The following is a 22719-nucleotide window of genomic DNA, read 5'->3' as shown; positions in this document are numbered from 1 at the left end:
ATTACTCTATGCTTACCACAATACATATAGTCACCATCTGTCACCTTATCACAATATTATTGACTACGTTGACTTTTTCTTTCCATGACTTATTTCTTTTATAACTAAGTTTGTACCTCTTAATCCTCTTCAGCTATCTTGTCTATCCTCCTATCCATCTCTCCTGTGGCAACCACTAGTTTGTTCTCTCTTTTTACAAGTCTGTTTCTGTTTTTTTTTGTTTCTTTGTTCATTTGTTCTGTTTTTTAGATTCCATATATAAGTGAAATCATATGGTATTTGTCTTTCTTTGATTTATTTAATCTAATATAATACTCTGTAGCTCCATGCATGTTGTTGTAGATGGTAAGATATAATACTCTATGGTAGAGTATTACTGCATTGTATATTTATGTCACATCTTGATCCATTCATCTATCAATGGACTTGGGCTGTTTCCTTATCTTGACTATTGTGAACAATGCTGCAATCAACATAGGGGTGTCCCTGCATCTTTTTATGTCTGTCTCTGCCTCTCTGTCTCTGTTTTGTCTCTCACTCTTTCATTGCATTTCTTCCTCTGTCTATTTCTATCTGCACCTTTGGCATTATTTATCTGGATCCTTTTATCTCTGCATCTCTCTCTTTCTCATTACTTCACACCTTATCTCGTCTTTATTTCTGTGTGTGCATCTATCTGTCTAGTTCTGTTGTGTGTTTTTACAGTATCTACCAACATTTGAACAATTTTAGAAGATTCTGATTGGCCAAGCTTGAGTAACGTGCACATCTCTTAAAAGCACCCTCACTTGCATTGGGTGCAGATAACTAGCCTTGTATCCACCCCTTTTTCTGGGGACAGGTATTGGATCTTCCAGGTCTTGGTGAAGCTGCAGATGACCCCCCAATGGAAATATGTCCACACCTGCCATGTGGAGCACCCTCCAGAGCCCACCACAGTGGAGTGGTGCAAGGGGCAGTTTGTTCTTATATCATGGACCCCAGGGGATAAGTGGCTGAGTTCCCCTGCTTCTAGAGTCCCTTTTTGGGGCACCAACTCACAACCATTCCACCCCTTATCTCCTGGACAGTATTCTAAAGGCCTTAATGTGCTAGGATTCTCAGAGGATAGGGTTCCTCTTGTCTGTGAACATAGTGACTTGTTGATTCCTGACAGGTGGTAAGGAAGTCACTGTACAGAGAGGCTCCTTTGATGTGGGCCCAGCAATAAATGGTGGTTTCAATCTCAGTCTTCAGGTTTTGTTATTAAGACATGTGACTGGGAACTTTACTCAGAGGTTATGAAGTGATGCCAATGAGTAACAGGCTTCTCACCTCCCTGCTCTACCACTCACTCAGTGGGCCTCAGTAGTCAATGGCAGGTCCTTTCACTTCCTGGACAAGGTCAGAATGGAGAATGAGGCTTCCTTGATGCCTTTGTCTTTCTTATTCATGCAATGATCATTCAATCATTCATGGGCACTATGAAGGTGGACAAATACTGACATTCAGGATTTTGCTCTCCAAGGTCATGGTCTGAATCTGCCCTAACAAGATGCTGAGTGGTCAGAGTTTTGTACTGGTTTTGTCGTCTTCCTCAGGGTAGGCATTGTCATTCCCTATGGGAGTCAAGGGGGAGTGACACTCTTGGGAAAATGGGAAGGGATTGTGCTAGATGTCCAGGGAGCCCTTGGTCTCTGTATGTAGCTCTTTGCTTTTGACCCTGCAAAGTCAAGAGGTAGGGCTAGAGATTAAACCAGATTCAGAGTTTAGGGAAACAATGAGCTCTGATTTTTCTAGTTGAAACCTAAGCTCTATTGTGGGGGTAAGTGGTAGAGTGTATTTTAGGATTTTCTTACAGGTCAGCATTGTCATCTTGGTCCTATGCAAGAAGGGTTCTTCTTCTTGTTTTTTTTTTTTTTTTTTTTTTTTTTTTTAAGGTTTTATTTTTAAGTAATCTCTATGCCCAAGATGAGGCTCAAACTCAAAGCCCAGAGATCAAGAGTTGTATGCTCCACCAAGGAAGCCAACCAGGTATTTTTTTAATAATATCAGAGTCTTCTTCCTTCTGTCCAGTGACAGTTTCATAGAAACAACTATTTCATGCTGCCAGATTTCACTGGGAAACATAGTCTTTAACTGATTATTTAGTCAAAATAAGAACAGCCTGTACAAAGAAGTTTGCTAACAAAAAGAGCTGAGTCTTTTATTTTTTTTTAAAGATTTTACTTATTTATTTGACAGAGAGAGAGATCAACAAGTAGGCAGAGAGGGAGGCAGAGAGAGAGAGGGAAGCAGGTTCCCCGCTGAGCAGAGAGCCCAATGTGGGGCTTAATCCCAGGACCCCGAGATCATGACCTGAGCTGAAGGCAGAGGCTTAACCCACTGAGCCACTCAGGCACCCCAAAAAGAGCTGAGTCTTATAAAGCTTATTCCTTGGAGAAAAATGTATGGGTGTCCTAGAATAATCTACTGGTTGTGAGTATTTGGTCTTACTTTCAATCAAATGGCAGTATTCCTTCTTATTCATGGGCAAATGCCATTGTAAATAAATACCACAATCTTTATCCATTTATCTGTGGGTATACTTAGGATATTATCATATCTTAGCTATTGTGCTAAGATGTGAATAATGCTGCAAAAGACATGGTAGTGTAGATATTACTTTGATATCCAGTTTTCATTTTCTTTGAATATATATCCAGAAGTGATATTGTTGGATCATACAGTACTTCAATTTTTAATTTTTCAAGGAACATCCTTACTGCCTTCTATAGTGGCTATCTACCATATCAATATATACATTCCTTCTGAGAGTGCATAAAGTTCCCTTTTCTCCACATCCTCACCAGAACTTATCTCTTGTCTTTCTGATAACTCAAATAAGTGAGAGTTGCTATTTAATTGTGCTTTTGATTTGCATTTCCCTGATGATTGCCTAAGTTGAATATTTATATATATGTACTGCTGGCAAGTTGTCTATCTTCTTTGGAAAAATGTCTACTCAGTTCCTCTCCCCATTTTTAAATTGTGGTCTTCAAAGTTACATTTTTTTTTAATTTTAAATTTTACCTCAAGTATATTTAACATACAGTACTATATAGTTTCACGTGTGTAGTAGAGTTATTCAACAATTCTATATGTAACTCAGGGTTCATCATAATAAATGTAGTCTTAATCCCCAATGCTGATTTCCCCCATCTGCCCACCCACCTCCCCTCTGGTAGCAATCTGTTCTCTACCGTTAATAGTCCATTTTTTGATTTTTCTCTTTTCTCCTTTGTTCATTTTGTTTCTTAAATTCCATGCATGAATGGAATCATATGGTATTTGTCTTTCTCTGACCAACTTGTTTTGCTTAGCATACTACTCTCTAGCTCCATCTACATCATTGTAAATGGCAAGATTTCATTTTTTTTTTTATGGCTGAGTGATAGTCCATTGTGTATATATACCACATTTTCTTTATCCATTCATCAATCAATGGACATTTGGGTTCTTTCCATAATTTGGCTATTGTTGATAATGTTGCTATGAACATTGGGGTGCATGTATCCCTTCGAAGTAGTATTTTTGAATTCTTTGGGTAAATACTTCGTAGTGCAATTGCTGGATTGTAGGATAATTCTACTTTTAACTTTTTGAGGAATCTTCATAAAGTTTTCTAGAGTGGCCGTACCAGTTTGCAGTCCCACCAACAATATGGAAGGTTCCCCTTTCTCTGAATCCTGAATACCTGTTGTTTCTTGTGTTGTTAATTTTAGCTATTCTGACTGGTGTGAGGTGACATCTCATTATAGTTTTCATTTGTATTTCCTTGATGATGAAGGATGTTGAACATCTTTTTATGTGTCTGTTGGCTATCTGTATGTATTCTTTGGAAAAATGTTCTTTTCATGTCTTCTGCCCTTTTAAAAATTAGATTATTTGTTTTTTAGGGGTTGAGTTTATAAGTTCTTTATACATTTTGGATATTAGCCATATATCAGATATGTCATTTACAAATATCTTCTCCCATTCCATAGGTTGCTTTTTATTTCATGGACTGTTGTCTTCACTCTGCAGAAGCTTTTTATTTTGATGGAGTCCTCATAGTTTATTTTTACTTTTGTTTCTGTTGCTTCAGGAGATATACCTAGTATGGAAATGCTGTGGCCAGTATCAAAGAGGTTGCTTCCTATGTTTTATCTAGGATTTTAATGTTTTATTTTCTCACATTTAGGTCTTTAATCCATTCTGAGTTTACATTCGTGTAAGGTGTAAGAAAATGGTCCAATTTCATTTTTTTGCATGTTGCTGTCCAGTTTTCCTAACATCATTTGTTGAAGAGACTCTCTTTTTCCCACTGGATATTCTTTCCTGATTTTGTCACAGATTAATTGACCATATGGTTGTGGGTTCATTTCTGAGTTTTCTATTTTGTTCCATTGATCTTTGTGTCTGTTTTTGTGCCAGTACCATGCTGTTTTTATCATTACACTTTTATAATATACCTTGAAATCCAGAACTGTGGAGCCACCTGCTTTGCTTTTGTTTTTCAAGGTTGTTTTGGCCATTCAGGGCCTTTTGTGGTTCCACAAAAATTATAGGATTTTTTGTTTTAGCTTTGTGAAGAAATGCTTTTGGCATTTTGATAGGGACTGCAATGATTGTGTAGATTGCTTTGGGAAGTATGGACATTTTGATAATATTGCCTTTCCAGCCCATGATCATGGAATATCTTTCCACTTGCTTGTGTCATCTTTAATTTCTTTTACCAATGTTTTATAGCTTTTAGCGTAAAGATCTTTCAGCTCTTCAGTTAGGTTTATTCCTAGGCATCTTATTATTTGGTTGCAATTGTAAATGGGATTGATTCCTTGATTTCTTTCTGCTACTTTATTACTGGTATAAGGAAATGCAACAGATCTCTATACATTGATTTTCTATCTTGCTGGTTTACTGAATTTGTGTGTCAGTTCTAGCACTTTTTGGTGGACTCTTTTGTGTTTTCTATATAGGGTATCATATTATCTGCAAATAGTGAGGGTTTGACTTCTTCCTAGCCAATTTGGATGCCTTTCTACGTCTGATTGCCATAGCTAAGACTCCCAATACTATGTTAAATAACAGTTCTGAGGGTAGACATTCCTGTCTTCTTCCTGACCATAGAGGAAAAGCTTTTAATTTTTCCCTATTGAGGATGATATTAGGAGTGTTTTTTTTCATATATGGCCTTTATGATGCTGAGGTTTATTCCTTGTAATCTTACTTTGTTGAGTATTTTTATCATGAATAGATGTACTTTGTGAAATGCTTTTTCAGCATCTATTGGGAAGATCATATGGTTCTTATCCTTTCTTTTATTAATGTGGTGTATCACATTGTTTGGCTTGTGAATAGTGAACCACTCTTGCAGCCCAGGAATAAATCCCACTTGATCATGGTGACATGATTCTTTTAATGTACTGTTGGATTTGGTGTGCTAGTATTTTATGGGGGAATTTTTGCATCCATGTTCTTCAGGGATTTTAGCCCATACTCCTCTTTTTTAGTGTACTTTTTCCTTGGTTTTGGTATTGGGATTTTGCTTGCTTCATAGAATGAATTTGAAAGTGTTCCTTCCATTTGTATTTTTTGGAATAGTTTAAGAATAGGTATTAACTCTTCTTTAAATGTCTGGTAGAATTTTCCTGGGAAGCCATCTGGCTTTGGACTTCTGGGGTTTCTTTTTCGGAGATTTTTTGATTACTGATTAAATTGTTTGGTGGCTTTGGGTCTGTTTAAGCTATCTGTTTCTTCTTGTTTCAGTTTTGGTAGTTTATATGTTTCTAGGAATTTATCCCTTTCTTCCAGGTTTTTAATTTTTGGCATATAGTTTTTCATAATATTCACCTATAATTGCTTGTATTTCTGTGGTTGTGGTTATTTCTCATCTCTCATTTGTGATTTTTTTATTTGGGTCCCTTCTGTTTTCTTTTTTGATGAATCTGGCTAAAGGTTTATCAATTTTACAAATTTTTCCAAAGAACTAGCTCCTGGTTTCATTGATCTGTTCTTTTTTAAAAATTTTTTTCCAGTTTCTATGTAACTTATTTCTGCTTTAATCTTTATTATTTACTTTCTTCTGCTTTAGACTTTAGGCATTGTGTGTTGGTCTTTTTCCTTTAGGTGTAAGCTCCTGTAGGTGTAAGGTTAGGTTGTTTATTTGACATTTTTCTTGCTTGTTAAGGTAGGCCTGTACTGTTATATACTTCCCTCTTAGGTCTACTTTTTTTTTTTTTTTTAAGATTTATTTATTTATTTGACAGACAGAAATCACAAGGAGGCAGAGAGGCAGGCAGAGAGAGAGGAGGAAGCAGGCTCCCCGCTGAACAGAGAGCCCGATGCGAGGCTCGATCCCAGGACCCTGGGATCATGACCCGAGCCGAAGGCAGAGGCTTTAACCCACTGAGCCACCAGTCTACTTTTGCTACATCTGAAAAGTTTTGGATAATTGCATTTTCATTTTCATCTGTTTCCATATATATTTTATTTTTTCTTTGATTTCCTGGTTGAGCCATTCATTGTTTAGTAGCATGGTGTTTAACCTCCATGAATTTTTGGTCTTTTCAAATTTTTTCTTATGGTTGACTTCAAGTTTCATAGCATTCTGGCCAGAAAATATGATGATATGATATGTTTTTTTTTTTGTACTTGTTGAGGCCTGAATTGTGACCTCATATATGATCTGTTCTGGAGAATGTCCCATGTGCCCTTGATGAGAATGTGTATTCTGCTGTTTTAGGATAGAGTGTTCTGAATATATCTCTTAAGTCCATCTGGTCCAGTGTGTCACTCAAAGCTCTTGTTTCTTGGGGCGCCTGAGTGGCTCAGTGGGTTAAGCCAATGCCTTCAGCTCAGGTCATGATCTTAGGGTCCTGGGATGGAGGACTGAATGGGACTCTCTGCTCAGCAGGGAGCCAGCTTCCCCATCTTTCTTTGCCTGCTGCTCTATCTACTTGTGATCTCTCTTTTTTCTGTCAAATAAAAAAATAAAATCTTAAAAAAAACTATTGTTTCTTCTTCATTTTCCACTTAGATGATCTGTCCATTGATGAAAGTTCCTTACAATTATTGTATTATTATCAGTTAGTTCCCTTATGTTTGTTATTGATTTGTATATTTGTCCAATCCTGTTGGGGGCATAAATATTTACAATTGTTAGATCTTCTTTTTTTTTTAAATTTTTAAATTTTTAAAATTTTATTATTATTTTTTTAAATTTATTTGACAGACAGAGATCACAAGTAGGCAGAGAGGCAGGCAGAGAGAGAGGAAGGAAAGCAGGCTCCCTGCTGAGCAGAGAGCCTGATATGGGGTTTGATCCCAGGACCCTGGGATCATGACCTGAGCTGAAAGCAGAGGTTTTAACCCACTGAGCCACCTGGGCGCCCCAACAATTGTTAGATCTTCTTAATGGATTGTCTCCTTTATTATGATATAGTGTCCTTCTTCATCTCTTGTTATAGTCTTTGGATTAAAGTCTACTTTATTGAATGTAAACATTGCTACTCTAGGTTTCTTTTGACATTCATTTGCATGACAAATATTTCTCCATCCCTTCATTTTCAATCTGCAGTTGTGGTTAGGTCTAAAATGAGTCTCGTGTAAGCAGCATATAAATAGGTCTTGTTTTTTTTAATCCGTATGACACCTTATGTCTTTTGATTGGAGCATTTAGTCCATTTATATTCAGAGTAACTATTGATAGATATGTATTTATTGTCATTTTATTTGTTTTTTCTTTGTTTCTGCAGATTTTCTCTGTTCCTTTCTTGTCTTTATCAGTTTTGGTCTTTCCACTCAAAAAGTCCCCTTTCATATTTCTTTCAGGGCTGATTTAGGGGTCATAAACTCCTGTAGTAGTTATTTGTCTGGGGAACTCTTTATCTCTTCTCTGTTCTGAATGATAGTTTTGCTGAATAGAATATTCTTGACCACATATTTTCCCTATTCAGATGAGCATATCATGCCACTCTTTTGTGGATGGCTAAATTTCTGTTGCAATATCTCTAACTACCCTTATAGTAAGTTAGCTACTTTTGTCTTGCTAGTTTTAAGATTCTTTTATTGTTATATTTTGCAAATTTAATTACAATATGTCTTGGTGTTGACCTGCTTTTGTTGATTTTGATGGGAGTTCTCTGTGCTTCCTGGATGTAGATGTCTGTTTCCTTCCCCAGATTAGGGAAGTTTTCAGCTAATATGTCCTCAAAAAAATTTTCTCCCCCCTCTTCTCTATTCTTTTGGGACTTCTGTAATCTTAGTGTTATTACATTTTATAGAATCATGAAGTTCCTTAAGTTCCCTAAGTCTGTTCTTGTGTTCCATAATATTTTTTCTCTCTTTTGTTCAGCTTCATTATATTCCATTTATTTGTGTTCTATATCTTGTATTTGTTCCTCTACTTCTTTCAGCCTTGTGTTCACTGCATCCATCCTGTTCCCAATTTCAGTTACTGCATTTTTCATTCCTGACTGATTCCTTTTTAACTCTTTTATCTCTGTGGTAAGAGCCTCCCTGAAGTCTTCCATTCTTTTCTCAAGTCCAGAGAGTATCCTTAGGATTGTTGCTTTAAATTCTCCACAAGACATATTAATTATACCTGTTTCACTTAGATCTCTGATCATGACCTTATCTTGATATTTCATTTGGGATGATTTCCCCTGTCTTGGCACTTTGTCTAGGCATCTGGCTTCTTCTTCTTCTTCTCTGTGTTAGAATAGTCTAATATATTTCCTGCTTCTGAGAATAATGGCTTCATGAAGAGGTCATTTTGTGTTCAGGGCCTGCCAATTCAGGGAGTGTTTCTGGTGTGTGCTGTCTGTTTTCTGTTGTGTTTTGTCTGCTCTATCTTTCAGGTCAGTCATCTATAGAGGTTCTCCTTACCTGCAAGGGGTAGGTCCACAGGAGAAGGTGGGACAGGGTGTGAGGTGTTATCAAAGTTTGTATATGTCTGATGTGGAGGGATCCTGATGATGAGGTCTGGTTGAAGGGTTGCATCCATAAAAGAATGTGGAGGTGGGGCACATGGTTAGCAAGTTAGGTAGCAAGTTTGTTGTTACTCTGGTTCTAATGGGTGTCTGTGTGTTTAGTGTGAAGGGTAAGAGATGGAAATGGGAACCACCAGCTCTTTTGTTCTTGAAGAAGTCTCCCCAACATCCCTGCCACTCCAGCACCTGGTCTGTGATTAGTAAAGAAAAATCCCTCCTGTATACCCCAGGCTGTTTTCAAACTGCTGCTTGCATGCTGTATCTTCACAGGGTTGTGTGCTGTATTGTTCTTTAAGGACAAAGACCCAGTTTCCTATTGTCCTCTGGCTCCCCAGGAGCCAAACCTGCTGATTTTTAAAGTTCTAGGTGTTAAGCTTTACTGATTATAAGAACTCACAAAATTGTGTCATTCTGGTTTTTAAAGTCAAATGTTATGGGGATTTGTCTTCCCTGTGTGGGTTCCATGTGCCTAGAGTGCCTGGTGTGAAGGGTCTGCTTCTCTCCCCTCTTGGGGCCCACAGCATCCTTCCTCCTGCGGATAGTCCTGTGTTTCCATTTAGTTCCCAACAGCATCTCTGCCCTTCCTTGTTTCTTGGATGTGGTATCTTTTCATTTTTCTGTGGAGAGTCTTTTCTGCCAGACTCCACATGATTTTCTGGGTTATTTACAATGATGTGGATGTTATTTAGTTGTATCCATGGGATGAAGTGAGCCTAAGATCCTCCTACTCTGCCCTCTTCCCTGGAAGTTTTCCTCTTCTCACTTTTAAATCAGTTTGTTTACCTTGTTCTTGATTTGTATGGGTAACCTTACATCAACCTCTTGTCAGATAGATGGTTTACAATTTTTTTTTTCACATTCCATAGGTTGCCTTTGCATTTGGCTGATTGGCTGTGCAAAAGTTTTAAAATTTTATGTAGTCCCACTTGTTTATTTTTGTTTTTGTTGCTTGTGCATTTGGTTTTATATCCAAAAAATTGTTGCCGAGACATTTTCTTCAAAGTTAAAACAGTCATTCTTTTTTCTTGAGGTAAAATTGACATAGCATTATATTATTTTCAGGTGTACAACATGATGTAATATTTGTATATCTTGTGAAATGATCACTACAATGAGACTATTTAACATCTGTCACCATACAAAATTAATTCAGGTATAACTGATATATGATACTATATGTGTTTCAGGTGTACAATATAGTAATTCAACATTTACATGCATTATGAAATGATCAGTGTAATAAGTCTAGTTACCACATGTCACCATACAAAGAATACAGTATTACTATCTATAGTCCCTGTGTTGGACACTACATCCTCATGATTTATTTATTTTGTAACTGGAAATTTATTCCTTTTGATACTTTCACCCATTTTGCCCACCAACCAACCCCCCTCTCCTCTGGCAACCATCAGTCTTTTCTCTATATCTAGGAGTCTGGTTTTGTTTTTTCATTTGTTTTATTTTTTAGATTTCATATATAAATGAAAATGTACGGTATTTGTCTTCCTTTCTCTGTCTTATTTCGTTTAGCATAATACATTTAAGGTCTATTCATGTTGTCACAAATGGCAAGATTTCATTCTTTCTTATGGCTGAGAGGTATTCAGTTGTGTGGTGTGTATGTGTGTGTGTATGTAACATTTGCTTTAGCCCTTCATCATTGGTGGACATTTAAATTGTTTCCATGTCTTGGCTATGGTAAATAAAGTTGCAATGGATATGAAGCTGCAGATATCTCAATTTTTTGAGGAACCTCCATATTATAGGGTTGAGCCAATTTACATTCCCACCAACAGTATATAATGGTTCCTTTATCTCCATATCCTTGTCAACACTTGTTTTTTCTTATTTTCTTGATGATAGCCATTCTGACGAGTGTGAGGTGATATCTCATTGAGGGTTTGATTTTTATTTCTCTAATTATTAATGATGTTGAACTCTTTTTCATGTACCAGTTGGACATTTGAATGCCTTTCTTGGAAAAATGTTATTTAGATCACTAAAATGTTTATTGGTTCCATTTGGTTCAAAGTATAGTTCAAGTCCATTATTTCTATTTAATTGGATTATTATTAGTTTTTTGCTTTACATACTATACAATATCTATTTCATCCCAGGTATTTATTCAAACCTTCTCTAACCTCCACCAAATTATGCTTGTCTTTTGTTCATTAGTCTCATGTTACCTTGTTCTTTTCCTTTATGAATTCTTAGAGTTTATAATTATACACTAGTGGAATTTTATATATGTATATTTCTTCTCACTGAAATGTAAATTCTGTGAAAACAATGAATGTATATGCTTTTACATTATTTTAATACACACAGAACATAGCATGGTATGTATCACAGCACTGGTATTCAATGACCATTTGTATTTTTGCATTACTAATTAAATTAGTGTATATATTAACAAATTTGGGGCTTAGGTCAGCCAATAATATAGTGAACATTACTTTGGTTTCCTTTACTCTTATTTCTTGTGACATACATATTCTTTTGTGTTACATATCTGGGAGGTCAGTGGTCTGGAGGAGGATTTGGTTACTCACATTTTCCTAACTGGGAAAAAATGAGGGAAACCTTCAAAACCAAAGTAACTTCAAAAGAAAGCCTCTCTGTGTATTTTATTTTTTTTGTCTTTCTTGGACTATTCTTGAAAAATGTTGTGTTATGGAAAATTTCAACTATATATAGTAGTGAAGACAATAGTGCCATGCAATATGACTTTAATAATTATTAATTCATGGATAATTTTGTAAACCCACATACTTAATCTTACACATATCCTGGATTATTTTGAAATTACCTTACAATCATATCATGTTCTTGATGAATATTTTATTATAAAAATCTAAAATATAATGACTTTTTAGAAATATAACATTGCCATTACCACCCCTAAAATTAGAAAAAATAATTCTAATACAGTCAGTGTTCAATTTTTGTGATTGTCTCAAAAGAATTTTTAATAGTTGTTTTGTTCGAATATGCATCCAAACAAAGCCTAACATTTGATTGATATGTATTCAGTACTTTTTAATGTGAAGTTTTTCTGTTTTCTATTTTTCTTGCAAATTATTTGCTGAAAAAATGTGATTTTCTAATTGTGTATCTTAAAATAGTATGATATTAATATTAAATATTAATAAAGTCACACTTATGTACACAACCAGAAATAGTTCAAATAACTCAAATAATTTTTTTCAGAATCATATTTTAATATCTTGAGGATTGATATCTAACTTTGCTTATAGTAATGTCATGTGGTGATCCTTTTTAACTTTTAGCTGATAGAATGAAATTATTGCTCTTTTCTTAAGAAACAATTTTAATTCCATTTTAAAATTATTGAAGACTTTATGAATGAATCCCCTTAATAAAAGGCAACTTCCATTAAATTTGTTTTTGTCAGTATTTCTTGGGAAAGAGTCTGAGTAGGTCAACATTTGTCTATTCCTGGAACACTAGTCATGAGATTTAATATAACTCTTAGAATAACACACACATGAGCACACACACTCACACAAACACACACACACACAATGTCCAAATTCCTGGGTTCTCACCTCGTGAGTCATTTCAATTTATATAACATTAATTTGAAAGCCTAGTGCCAAAAACTCTTCCTGAGTACATTTGTGCATTTTTAGGTGATCTATTTTTTTTATAGTAAAATTTTTATTTTATACATTTGATACCTTAATTGCTAACATTTTCTGTTTTATTTTTTAAAAGATTGTTTATTTATTTATTTTTCAGTAAAAGGAAGCACACAAGCAGGGGGAGTGGCAGGCAGAAGAAGAAGGATCCCCACTGAGGAAGGGACTGGGTGAGGGAACTGATCCCAGGACCCTGGGATCATGACCTGAGCCAAAGGCAGATGCTTAACCATTTAACTGACTGAGCCACCCAGGCATCCTGCTGCTTTTTGTTTGTTTGTTTTGTTTTGTTTTTTAATACACTTTATTTTATAGTAGTTTTATGTTCATAGCAAAATTGAGTGGAAAGTACACAGATATCCTTGTCCCCACTAAGCGCAGCTTCCCCTACTATCAATATCCCCTACCAGAGTTGTATATTTATTACAGTTGATGACACTACATTGACAGATTATTATCACCCAAAGTTCATAGTTTACATTAGGGTTCATTTTGGTGTAGATTCTGTGTGTTTGAATAAATGTGTAATGGCATGTGTCTGCCATTATAGTATCATACAGAGTAGTTTCACTGGCCTAAAATCCTGTGTTCTATTACTTATATTTTCATGATAAGCTCTGAGCCAAATTTATCAATTCCTAGCCTGAATTTTTAATTATTGTCTTCTTTCTACCCCACAGGTAGCCTTTTCTCCTTGAATCTTTCCCACTTCCCCTCAAAGTAAACATGCATAAGATCGCTTACATATAACATACTTTGTCGAAAAATTTATATGCCATAATGGGGGAAATACATCTTTTATTAGAGATTGAAAACCAAAAGTCAAATATTTCGACTTTTTGTTCTAATAATTCTTTTAACAACCCTCCACCAGTGATATGTCACTGACTGCTATACTCTATCTGTTCTCTTAGCTTAACACAATCTCAATATCTCAGAGTTTCTGAAAAAAATCCTCTCATTAACTCATGAAAAGAAATTAATTCATAGCTGCATGTTTGAATCTCCTACATCATTAAAGGACTCAGAAAAACAGAAATCCTTTCTATATGATATGATCCATCCTTTTTAATAAATTAATTATGGATAGAACTAGCAATGTTTTCTTATGTATTTGTACAGCCTAAATATCAAGATTTTTCAAAGTCTGTTGAAACTGCAAGAAAGTATTATCACTTCCCTATTATGGATGAGAAATATATAACTCAGAATATACTTATTCTGTGTTATCATGTTTAAAATACTAGCTATAAAGTGCTAAGTCCTGAATTGAATTTAGGTTTCTTTCCATCAAACTATGAAGTATCAACTATTGTATGAAAATTATGGTTTTTTCTCCCAATTATACTTTAAGCTCATTCATGCAGGGAGGCATGGACAGGAACAGCCTCATATATTTCACAGCAATTCCATAAGTGTGTTAGATAAAATGTATGGACACAGCAGGTACAGAGTGAAAAGACCAGGGCAAAATTATGCCTAAAACAATTTCAAAGGGCGAAATGACTCCAAGTCAAGTGACATACACATTCAAGAGTAAAGTCATGGACACACTCAGGAAAGCCAGGGAATTCCATCTGTAGATCCATTTCCTCTGCCAGAGTTTGCACTAAGAGACAATGAACCTAGAAGAAGATGCAGCATCCATAGCTGCCAGTACATTATCTCCACCATGTTGTCCCTCCTGGGATTTCTCTCCTATAGGCTCATTCTTTCCTTGACCAGGAGGGGTGAGGGGTGAGAGACAGGGGGCTGGGGTTATCGGAGTGTTTTGCTAGGGTGCACAGGGCTACATGGGATTCACTGATCTAAACTGATCTGCCTAGAAACATCCTGCAGCTATATTCACTCTAGTGTCCCTGACATGCCATGGTGGTACAGGAAAGTCTCTGTGCTTATCTAGCAGGGGTTCATGTAGCAGGTGAGGCAAACTGCACCTGTGTTCTCAGAAACTTAAATACTCCTGTGGTTTCTACTCCCATTCCTCTTCCTGTTGCTACTATCCCTAAGTAAGAATAAAGTATTTGGTTCTTCTTAGATATGGACCTTATGTTCTTATTCTAACCTCTCCTGACTGACTTCCATTTCTTTTCCTGCCTAAAGAATTCTTATCTTCTCCTGGATGAGTAAGGGAGAGGAATGCTGGTCCTACTATCAATCATTCTTCACAAATTGAAATTTTCAAGTTTTGGAAAACAATTGTGACTTTTGGTACTTTGAAATTCAAAATTCCATTATTCCAACTTATTTCTCTGTCATAACTTTTAAAAACTATATTAAATGAGTATGAGCTTATTTCTTCATTTTTGTATTTCTTCTATAAAGAGTCTATACAGAGGACACAGTTCTGATATTACTTTCATTAATGTCTGAATTGGGAAGAGAGTGGTAGTGCCCCAGTGTGGGAATAATAGGAAGAGAAAATATTAACATCAGCTAACATCAAAATATTATCAGTCTATACTTGCTTGATCCCGTGTAACTGGCCATGAAAATAATCTGGAAAGTGAGATTAAGTGGACCTGAGGCATAAGGGGCCACAGCTCTAGTCAGCCCTGAGATGACAGACAGGAAAGTTTTACTGAAAGATCTCATAAAGGGAAATTTATTATTTCCACGGGAATAATGGATCAGGGTTACAAAGAATCAGGGAACTGGATGGAATAACCCAGACAGCTCACTGTAGGTAACAACTGAGAAAAGAAAAAAAAAAAAATCAGGCATTCAAGGGACAGAATTCCAAAGGGTATGTGAGCTCTCAGAGGATATAGGAGGACCTTAAGTTCCAGAAAAGAGGTGAGAGGAGGAGCATTGGAGAGAGAAGGAATACGGTGAGCTAGACGAAGCAATAGTGCCAGGTCACCTATCAAGTCCACTCTTCTGCTCTGGTCGGCGGACATGCGGTGCTCCTGCAATAGGACAGACATGGGGTGGTTGATCCTAGGGGGCTCCTGTGCTGTCATCATGCCCTCCCCCAGACTCCTACAACCTTTTAACCGTATCTGTGTCCACAAATTCCTCCCAGTTTCCTTCCTCCTGTGCTTTGTCTCCAGCTCTCGGCTCTGACAAATCTGAACGCTTACCTTCCTTTCTAGGGTGCGGCTCACAAGGGTCCTTGATGTCTGGAAGCACTGCTTGAGTGCAGGCCTTGGATAATGAAGACTGTGCCCACCACAATGCCCACAAGGCCCACAGCCAACCCCAGGGCACAGACCACAGTCTCTGTCAGCTCTGACATAGGGGCTGGAATTTCAGGTTCTGTGAAAATGAGGTTGTGGACGTCAGAAGACAGAGTGTTGGTTCATGTACATGTGTGTGGGTTGGAGCGGGGGGAATGGTTTTTGTTCTATGAGGACTTAGGGCACCATGGTTAAGGAAGAGGGTGAAGTCTATTATTTGAAACCTTTAAGGTATAGAAAACATGAGATTCACAGGCTCAGAGGCAGGATATTCTGAACTTGATAGAGAAAGAAGGTGCCAAGGGGGTGGAATTCATTCATACCCCAGTGCTTCAGAAGTGGTTCATCCAGGCCCCAGTGCTCCACCTTGCAGTCATAAATATCATCAGCAGAAGGGAGGAAGGTGAGGTAACTGAACTTTAGGAAGGAATGATCCTTCTTGGCGAGGAAGCTGGTTTCAGAAACACCTTCTGTGACTGAGTGCCTGTTCTTCAACCACGTGACATTGATCACAGGAGGAAAGATGTTGTCCACAAGACAGACGAGGGTGTTGGGCTGACCCAGACTCACAGGAGACTTGGGAAACAGAGCCATCTCAGGAACCTCTGTGGTGAGGAAGCAGCACTGATATGAATTGCAAAGAGCTCTGCCCTCAGGTTCTGCACTGTGTCCTGCAGAGCCCGTCCACCAACAGTTCCCCATCTGATGGTAGAAGAGTTCTTACTTACCTTCTGCTTGGGAAATGCTATCTACACACTGCCTGTATTTTGTCCTTGTGCCCTTCCCTCTGTGGGCATGCTTACTAAAGTGGTAGATCTATAAGACTTCTCTTTGAGGGGTTCAAGGAACATGGTATGGGAGTTAGGGTCCTTGTATTACATGGCAATATTTAAGTTTTGAGATAGCAGATAATGAGAGTTCAGTAATTACTATGAGAAGATCTGGGGAAAGATCCTTGGAAAGCAGTCAAGTGTATCTATCATAGGGAGAAAGGGAAAGAGACCTGATATGTAGGGATAGATTCAGTAAAGAGAGGCAGAGTGGTAGACAGTTACCATTGGTAGCAGTGGTATAGTTGTAGAGTTTAATCAGGATGTTCAAGTTTTGTTTTGCTATAGCCAAGTTTCTCAGTGCACCTTGTGGGTCAAAACTTCCAAATGTACTAAACACAGGCAGCCGCCAGACAGTTTCCTTCTTCTCCAAGTCCACATAGAATTCCTCATCTCCATCAAATTCATGGGTGAACTGGCCAGAGGGACCATAAGACTGGTAGACATTTATGCCATAGGAAGCAAAGTGATCTGTTGGTCAGTAAGGGCGAGGAGCAGGAAGTAGAAAACAGAGGGAGAAAAGAGCCTTATTAAACCAAGTGACAGAAGAAACTGGCTTTCAAATATAGTGGGCTTCATCTTTGGCATAGTCCTTAGGCATATTTCCCAGCACCACCCTCTGCTCCCTCAGTGTTGATAGTTGTCCAGTTAGAATAAAGTCTGCTTTTCCAGTGTCATGTAGGCTCAACAAGAGCAGAATTACAACAGCCTTGTTACTGCTATTCCCTGTGTACCTAGTTTAGCACCTGGTACACTCAGTAGGTTTATAATAAATATTATAATAAAATGAATGAAGGAATGAATAAATTATCACAGCTTATCTTCCTTTCTCAGAAATTCACTTTCCTTCCCTCAGCTTCATAAATTTTGTCTGTTTCTTAATTCTTTCATGAGTTAATAACACATACATTTTGATTCCCCTCCCCACAGGACTGGTTCAGAGCAGAACATTTTCTCTATCCATCCTTCCTTCCTTCCTCCTACTCCTCCCCCCTCTTTCTGTTCCTCCTTCTACTTCTTATTTTTCCAAAGAAAAGCACACAGAACCATATTATTTTAAAAGAGTTTCTTAACTATTATAGGGTAAAAGAAATTGTATGAACATATTACAAAGTATATACAAAATAAACAATGCTTCTAAGGTCACTGTTTTAACAATAGTAATCCTCAGAGAAGAGCACTTGATTTCATCAGAAATACAAAGTGTAAGCTTTATTAGATTTTATTTTCTCACTCCCAACTCCCCCCACCCCCCCCCCTTTTTTTCCCTTTGAGGAGGTTACTAAACTTCTCTCATTATTCTGACTCAACATTTCTATCTGCTTAGGATTCCAGGCAAACTATGGCCCTTTTCCTCAAATGGACAATGTCCTTGTGTGAGGAAGCCAAAGTAGATTGGCAGCAGTAGGACTCCACTCAGTTGAGGCTAACTGGACAATTTTGTGAAGAAATACGCATTGTTGTTGTTGTTGTTTTAAACACTTCCTCTTTATGTTCCTCATTTACAGAACATCAGCGACACGTAAGACATCATGAGGAGCAGGGAGTAAAACACCAGTCACCATGGTTTTCAAGGAGCTTATTGCTGACAGTAGAGCCAAGTGAGTGCGGGAACAAAGACAGGAAGCTGTGGTGAGACCCCGAAGGGAACAGCAGCAGTCTTATGGTCCCACTTCCTCTGCAATACCTCAGCAGCCAAACCAAAGTTTGTTATTCATTCATGTTCCTTGGTCTTTGCAGGGGTCTTTCTCCTTGAAACAAAGTTCTCTTTACAGATTTCCTGGACACCTCCAATTCCTTCTCCAAGTTCCTGCTTAGTTACCAACATTTTAGCTAAGTTCTCTCATTGAACACATTTTTGATCACATTATACCCATCAGCACCTCCATCCCAGTGTCTTGCTCTCTGAATTTATCTATACCTCATCCAGCTCACTCTCTTCTCTGCCCAGTATGACCCCCTTGGTTGATTACTTAAAAGACCCACCATTGGGCGCCTGGGTGGTTCAGTGGGTTAATCTGCTGCCTTCGGCCCAGGTCGTGATCCCGGGGTCCTGGGATTGAGTCCCACATCGGGCTCTTTGCTTTGGTGGGGAGCCTGCTTCTCCGCCCCCCCCCCCACACCTGCCTCTCTGCCTACTAGCGCTCTCTGCCTGTCAAATTAAAAAAAAAAAAAAAGACCCTCCACTAAAGCCTCTTTATCCTATATACTTTATCCTTGACTCCTTTTTCAAATATACAATTATTGTTTTCATCCGGTACTTGTCCTGGATTGCCAACCATTGATGAACATCACACTGCTGGGCCAACTGGAAGCAGTTCACTTTTGTAGTTTCAGTCTCAGCTGAGTCCACGGTCCTGCACAGCAATGGTCCTTCTGCTTTCCTGCACCAGGGGGCAGATAGTATGTTCTTTCATCTTTGAATCTCCAAAAGTTATCTCACTGTGTGCTCAAAAGTGTGTATTGAATGTCAATTGCTATTCTCGAGGATCAGAGAAATTTGGGGGAGTGGAGACTGACAGACACAGAAGTAGCAGAACAATATGGAAGTAATCAGTAGTAACCAAGGGTGTATTATGACTTGCAAGCTTAAACACTATCACTTTCACGGGCCCCTTTCTCCATTAAAATATTAAAAATCATATTTTGTGATTGCATTGGTCCGAAGACAAATATAATGCAAACTTAATTAAAAATTAAAATGTCTTCCTCTACTCTAAAAGTTCATTTTTTTCTTTTAAATTTAAAAGAAATTAGAACATTTTCACAGGTGCCCTACAAGCAACACATACTCTTGGGACCACCCTAGCTGTATCTAATGGGTAAGTTGAGCCTGGCCAGGGCACTCTGGTGTAACACTGAAGAAAGGAAATTAGAAGTTCTCGGAGAAGCAAGTGAAACCACCAAATGAAATTAGAATGGGAGTAGTCATGGTTAACAACGTTGGTGAAAATTAAAGCATGCTCCATTTTACCTAACAATTTATTTTTTCTACTTTGGTTATTATAAGTGAACTTTCTGTGTCAATAAAACAGAAGGAAGCTGTGTGGCTCAGTCTGTTAAGAGCCACCTCTTGGCTTCAGCTCAGGTCATCATCTCGGGGTTGTGGGACCAAGCCCCACATTGGGTCCTATGCTCACTAGGGAATCTGCTTGAGATTCTCTTTCTCTACCTGTTCCCGCTCATGGGCTCACGCTCTCTCTCTCTCTCTTTTAAATAAATAAATAAATCCTAAAAAATTAAACAACAAGTATAGGGCTGGGATAGATCCTGGAAGGAAAGGATGATGAAGTAATTCATGAAAAGAATGTGGGAAGAGGTAGACAGTTAAGGTAGAAGAGCTGGAGGGATTAAATAATTAGTGTGTGCTTGTCCAGTTTTCCTCTGAAGGGGTATCCATTAGATAGAATGAAGTATAGGTAATTTGAGTTGACAATTTAAGGATAATATAATTAATTAATGGAGTTTTTAATCATAAATTTCTCAATTTTTAAATAAAAATAAAGATATCCTCTACTTTGTTAAAGATAAAAATTATGGACAGCCCAAGTGTCCATCAATAGATGAATGGATAAAGAAGATACAGTGTCGGGGCACCTGGGTGGCTCAGTGGGTTAAAGCCTCTGCCTTTGGCCTGGGTCATGATCCCAGGGTCCAGGGATCGAGCCCCATGTGGGGCTCTCTGCCTAGCAGTGAGCCTGCTTCCCTTCCTCTCTCTCTGCCTGCCTCTCTGCCTACTTGTGATCTCTGTCAAATAAATAAATAAAATCTTAAAAAAAAAGAAGATACAGTGTCTATCTATCAGTCATCTATCTATCTATCATCTATTATCTACCTATCTATCATCTATCTATCTATAATGGCATAATATTCAGCCATAAAAATAATAAAATCTTGCCTTTGTAACAACATGGATGGATCTAAAGGCCATAATGTTAAGTGAAATAAGTCAGCCAGAGAAAGACAACTACCATCTGATTTCATTCGCATGTAGAATTTAAGAAATAAAACTAATGAACAAAGAAGAAAAAAGACCAAAAAACAAAACAAAACAAACCAGAATCTTAACTACAAAGAACAAAGTGATGGTTACCAGGGGTCAGGTGGGTGGGGGGATGGGTGAAACAAGTGAAGGGGATTAAGAGTACACTTATCTTTTTTTTTTTTAATTTTTAATTTTTTCAGCATAACAGTATTCATTATTTTTGCACCACACCCAGTGCTCCATGCAATCCGTGCCCTCTACAATACCCACCACCTGGTGCCCCCAACCTCCCACCCCCCACCCCTTCAAAATTCTCAGATCGTTTTTCAGAGTCCATAGTAAGAGTACACTTATCTTAATGAGCACTGAATAATATAGGGAACTGTTGAGTCACTATATTGCACATCTGAAACTGTAATATATCCTGGAATTAAAATTAAAAATACTAAGTCACACCTGTAATAGTAACAATTAAGAAACAGGAATGATCATTGACATTTCTATTATTTCTTCATTATTGGAAAAGCATTTCTAAATACATATTTTACTTTATTATTTGTGAAGTGACATATATGAGGTCATGTGGCAGAACGACTTGTCTACAGTTATTCATCTGGGCTTGTTTGCCTAATCCCCCATGCCAGTTTCCAGCATGAAAATGTGTGCAAATCTGAGACAAAGAAGAGTACACCCTTGTTTTTATCTATATAGTATATATAACTCATGGAACTCTACTCCAAGTGAGACTCAGAAGAAACACATAAAAAGCTTCAATGTTGTTCAGAGACATTTGGAAACAATAGTTCATGAATTTTTAGTAACAAAACATCTACTCATGGAAACATCTCTAATCTTTGGGGCAATCATAAGTGAATGCCATTGAGCCCTGCAGGCTATATTCACTGGATCTCATAGCAGAAAGGAATAATGTCCTTGATGAACTCTGCAACAGCACAGGTAGCAAAGAGGGTGGGTTGGATCTACAGTTTCCTGAAGGAAAGAATGACCATAATTTTCAGACCTGTTTAATATTGAGAACACCTTTGAAATTCTCTACTATTTCTATGCCAATCTCTATCTTTATCTCTTCCAATTCCATTTCCTAAATATAGTAACCACATCCCTCAGCTGTGCACTCACCCACAATGTCTTCACCACCAGAGGGACCCATCATGGTGGTCAGAGTGAGGATCCCCAGAATCATCCTTTTCTCCATGTGATTTCTGAAGTTGTTGTTCTGAGTGACAGAGCAATGGTAAGGACCCAAATGAGAAGGGAATCTAAAGACACCCAAACCAAACCCTGCTAGGTCAGGTTCTCGCCAATCAGAAAAATCCCCTATATGATGACACCTCTGTTGCCACTTGAAGAGTTTGTACAAAGAAAGCTGAAGGGATTGGGAAATCTCCTTGTGATATAGTCTCCATTCAGAGTAGACCTGGGGAAATTATTTAGAAAAGGAGGGAGGATATTAAATTAGAATCTTCTTATGGGTGTGTATGCTTGCTGGTGGCAAGAGGGGTGGAAATTTCTGATTAGCCTTGTGTACAGATAACATCATCCCTTACATGGTGTTCTTCAGGATATTCTGGGTGACAACCCCCAGAAATTCTCCCATAAATTGATTCTCCTTCATGGCAATCCCTAACTCCTTCCCTTTTCCTGGCTTCCATATGTGGGTTAATTGCCTTTTTTTGTTTGTTTGTTTCCATAGTGCATAAAACATTCTGCACAATTTGAGTAGATTCACCGACCTAAAGTATTTCTGTTGGTGGTGGTCAAGGAATACCTTTGCCTTTCTACTTATGTAAATCCAGTTGAGTTAAGTTCTTCTCATGTTCTCAAAATGTCCGGTATTTGTATCTGAAGCAATAAAAAATCATAATGTTGGGACAGCTGGGTTGTTCAGTTGTTAAGTATCTGCCTTTGATTCAGGTAATGAATCTAGGGTCCTGGGTCGGGCTCCCTGCTCAGCAGGAAGCCTGCTTCTCCACCATCCCCCGCCCCCACTCCCCCTGCTGGGGTTCCCTCTCTTGCTCTCTCTCTCTCTCTCTCTCTCTGTGTTAA

At 37.8% G+C, this 22719-nt stretch overlaps 1 protein-coding gene across 2 annotated transcripts; it reads right to left on the bottom strand.

Annotated features, from left to right (window-relative positions):
• Nucleotides 1-15247: 15247 nt before the first annotated feature.
• LOC125101706 (SLA class II histocompatibility antigen, DQ haplotype D alpha chain-like) lies at nt 15248-21906 on the bottom strand. Of its 2 annotated transcripts, none has more exons than XM_047732042.1 (5): nt 21793-21906; nt 16893-17138; nt 16161-16442; nt 15742-15916; nt 15248-15567 (listed from the first exon to the last, which is right to left on the bottom strand). In XM_047732042.1, exons 1-4 carry the CDS (start codon nt 21866-21868, stop codon nt 15762-15764), a joined length of 759 nt encoding a protein of 252 aa, XP_047587998.1. In that variant the 5' UTR covers nt 21869-21906; the 3' UTR covers nt 15248-15567; nt 15742-15761. The 2 variants fall into 2 exon arrangements, with proteins under 2 accessions (XP_047587998.1, XP_047587999.1); XM_047732043.1 differs by lacking the exon at nt 21793-21906 and adding an exon at nt 18947-18974.
• Nucleotides 21907-22719: the final 813 nt, after the last annotated feature.

Source organism: Lutra lutra, chromosome 6, assembly GCF_902655055.1.
Source record: "Lutra lutra chromosome 6, mLutLut1.2, whole genome shotgun sequence".
In the NCBI taxonomy this organism is placed as follows: Eukaryota; Metazoa; Chordata; class Mammalia; order Carnivora; family Mustelidae; genus Lutra; species Lutra lutra.
Note: the sequence above shows the minus strand (reverse complement) of the source record. Positions and strands in the feature narration are given on the sequence as shown.

Coding starts and splice junctions, on each gene's coding strand:
- LOC125101706 (XM_047732042.1), bottom strand. CDS start 21,868: ATGGAGAAAAGGATGATTCTGGGGATCCTCACTCTGACCACCATGATG. Junction 17,139..21,792: donor TGGTGGTGAAGACATTGTGG/GTGAGTGCACAG, acceptor ACTGACCAACAG/ATCACTTTGCTTCCTATGGC. Junction 15,917..16,160: donor ACCACTTCTGAAGCACTGGG/GTATGAATGAAT, acceptor TCATTTTCACAG/AACCTGAAATTCCAGCCCCT.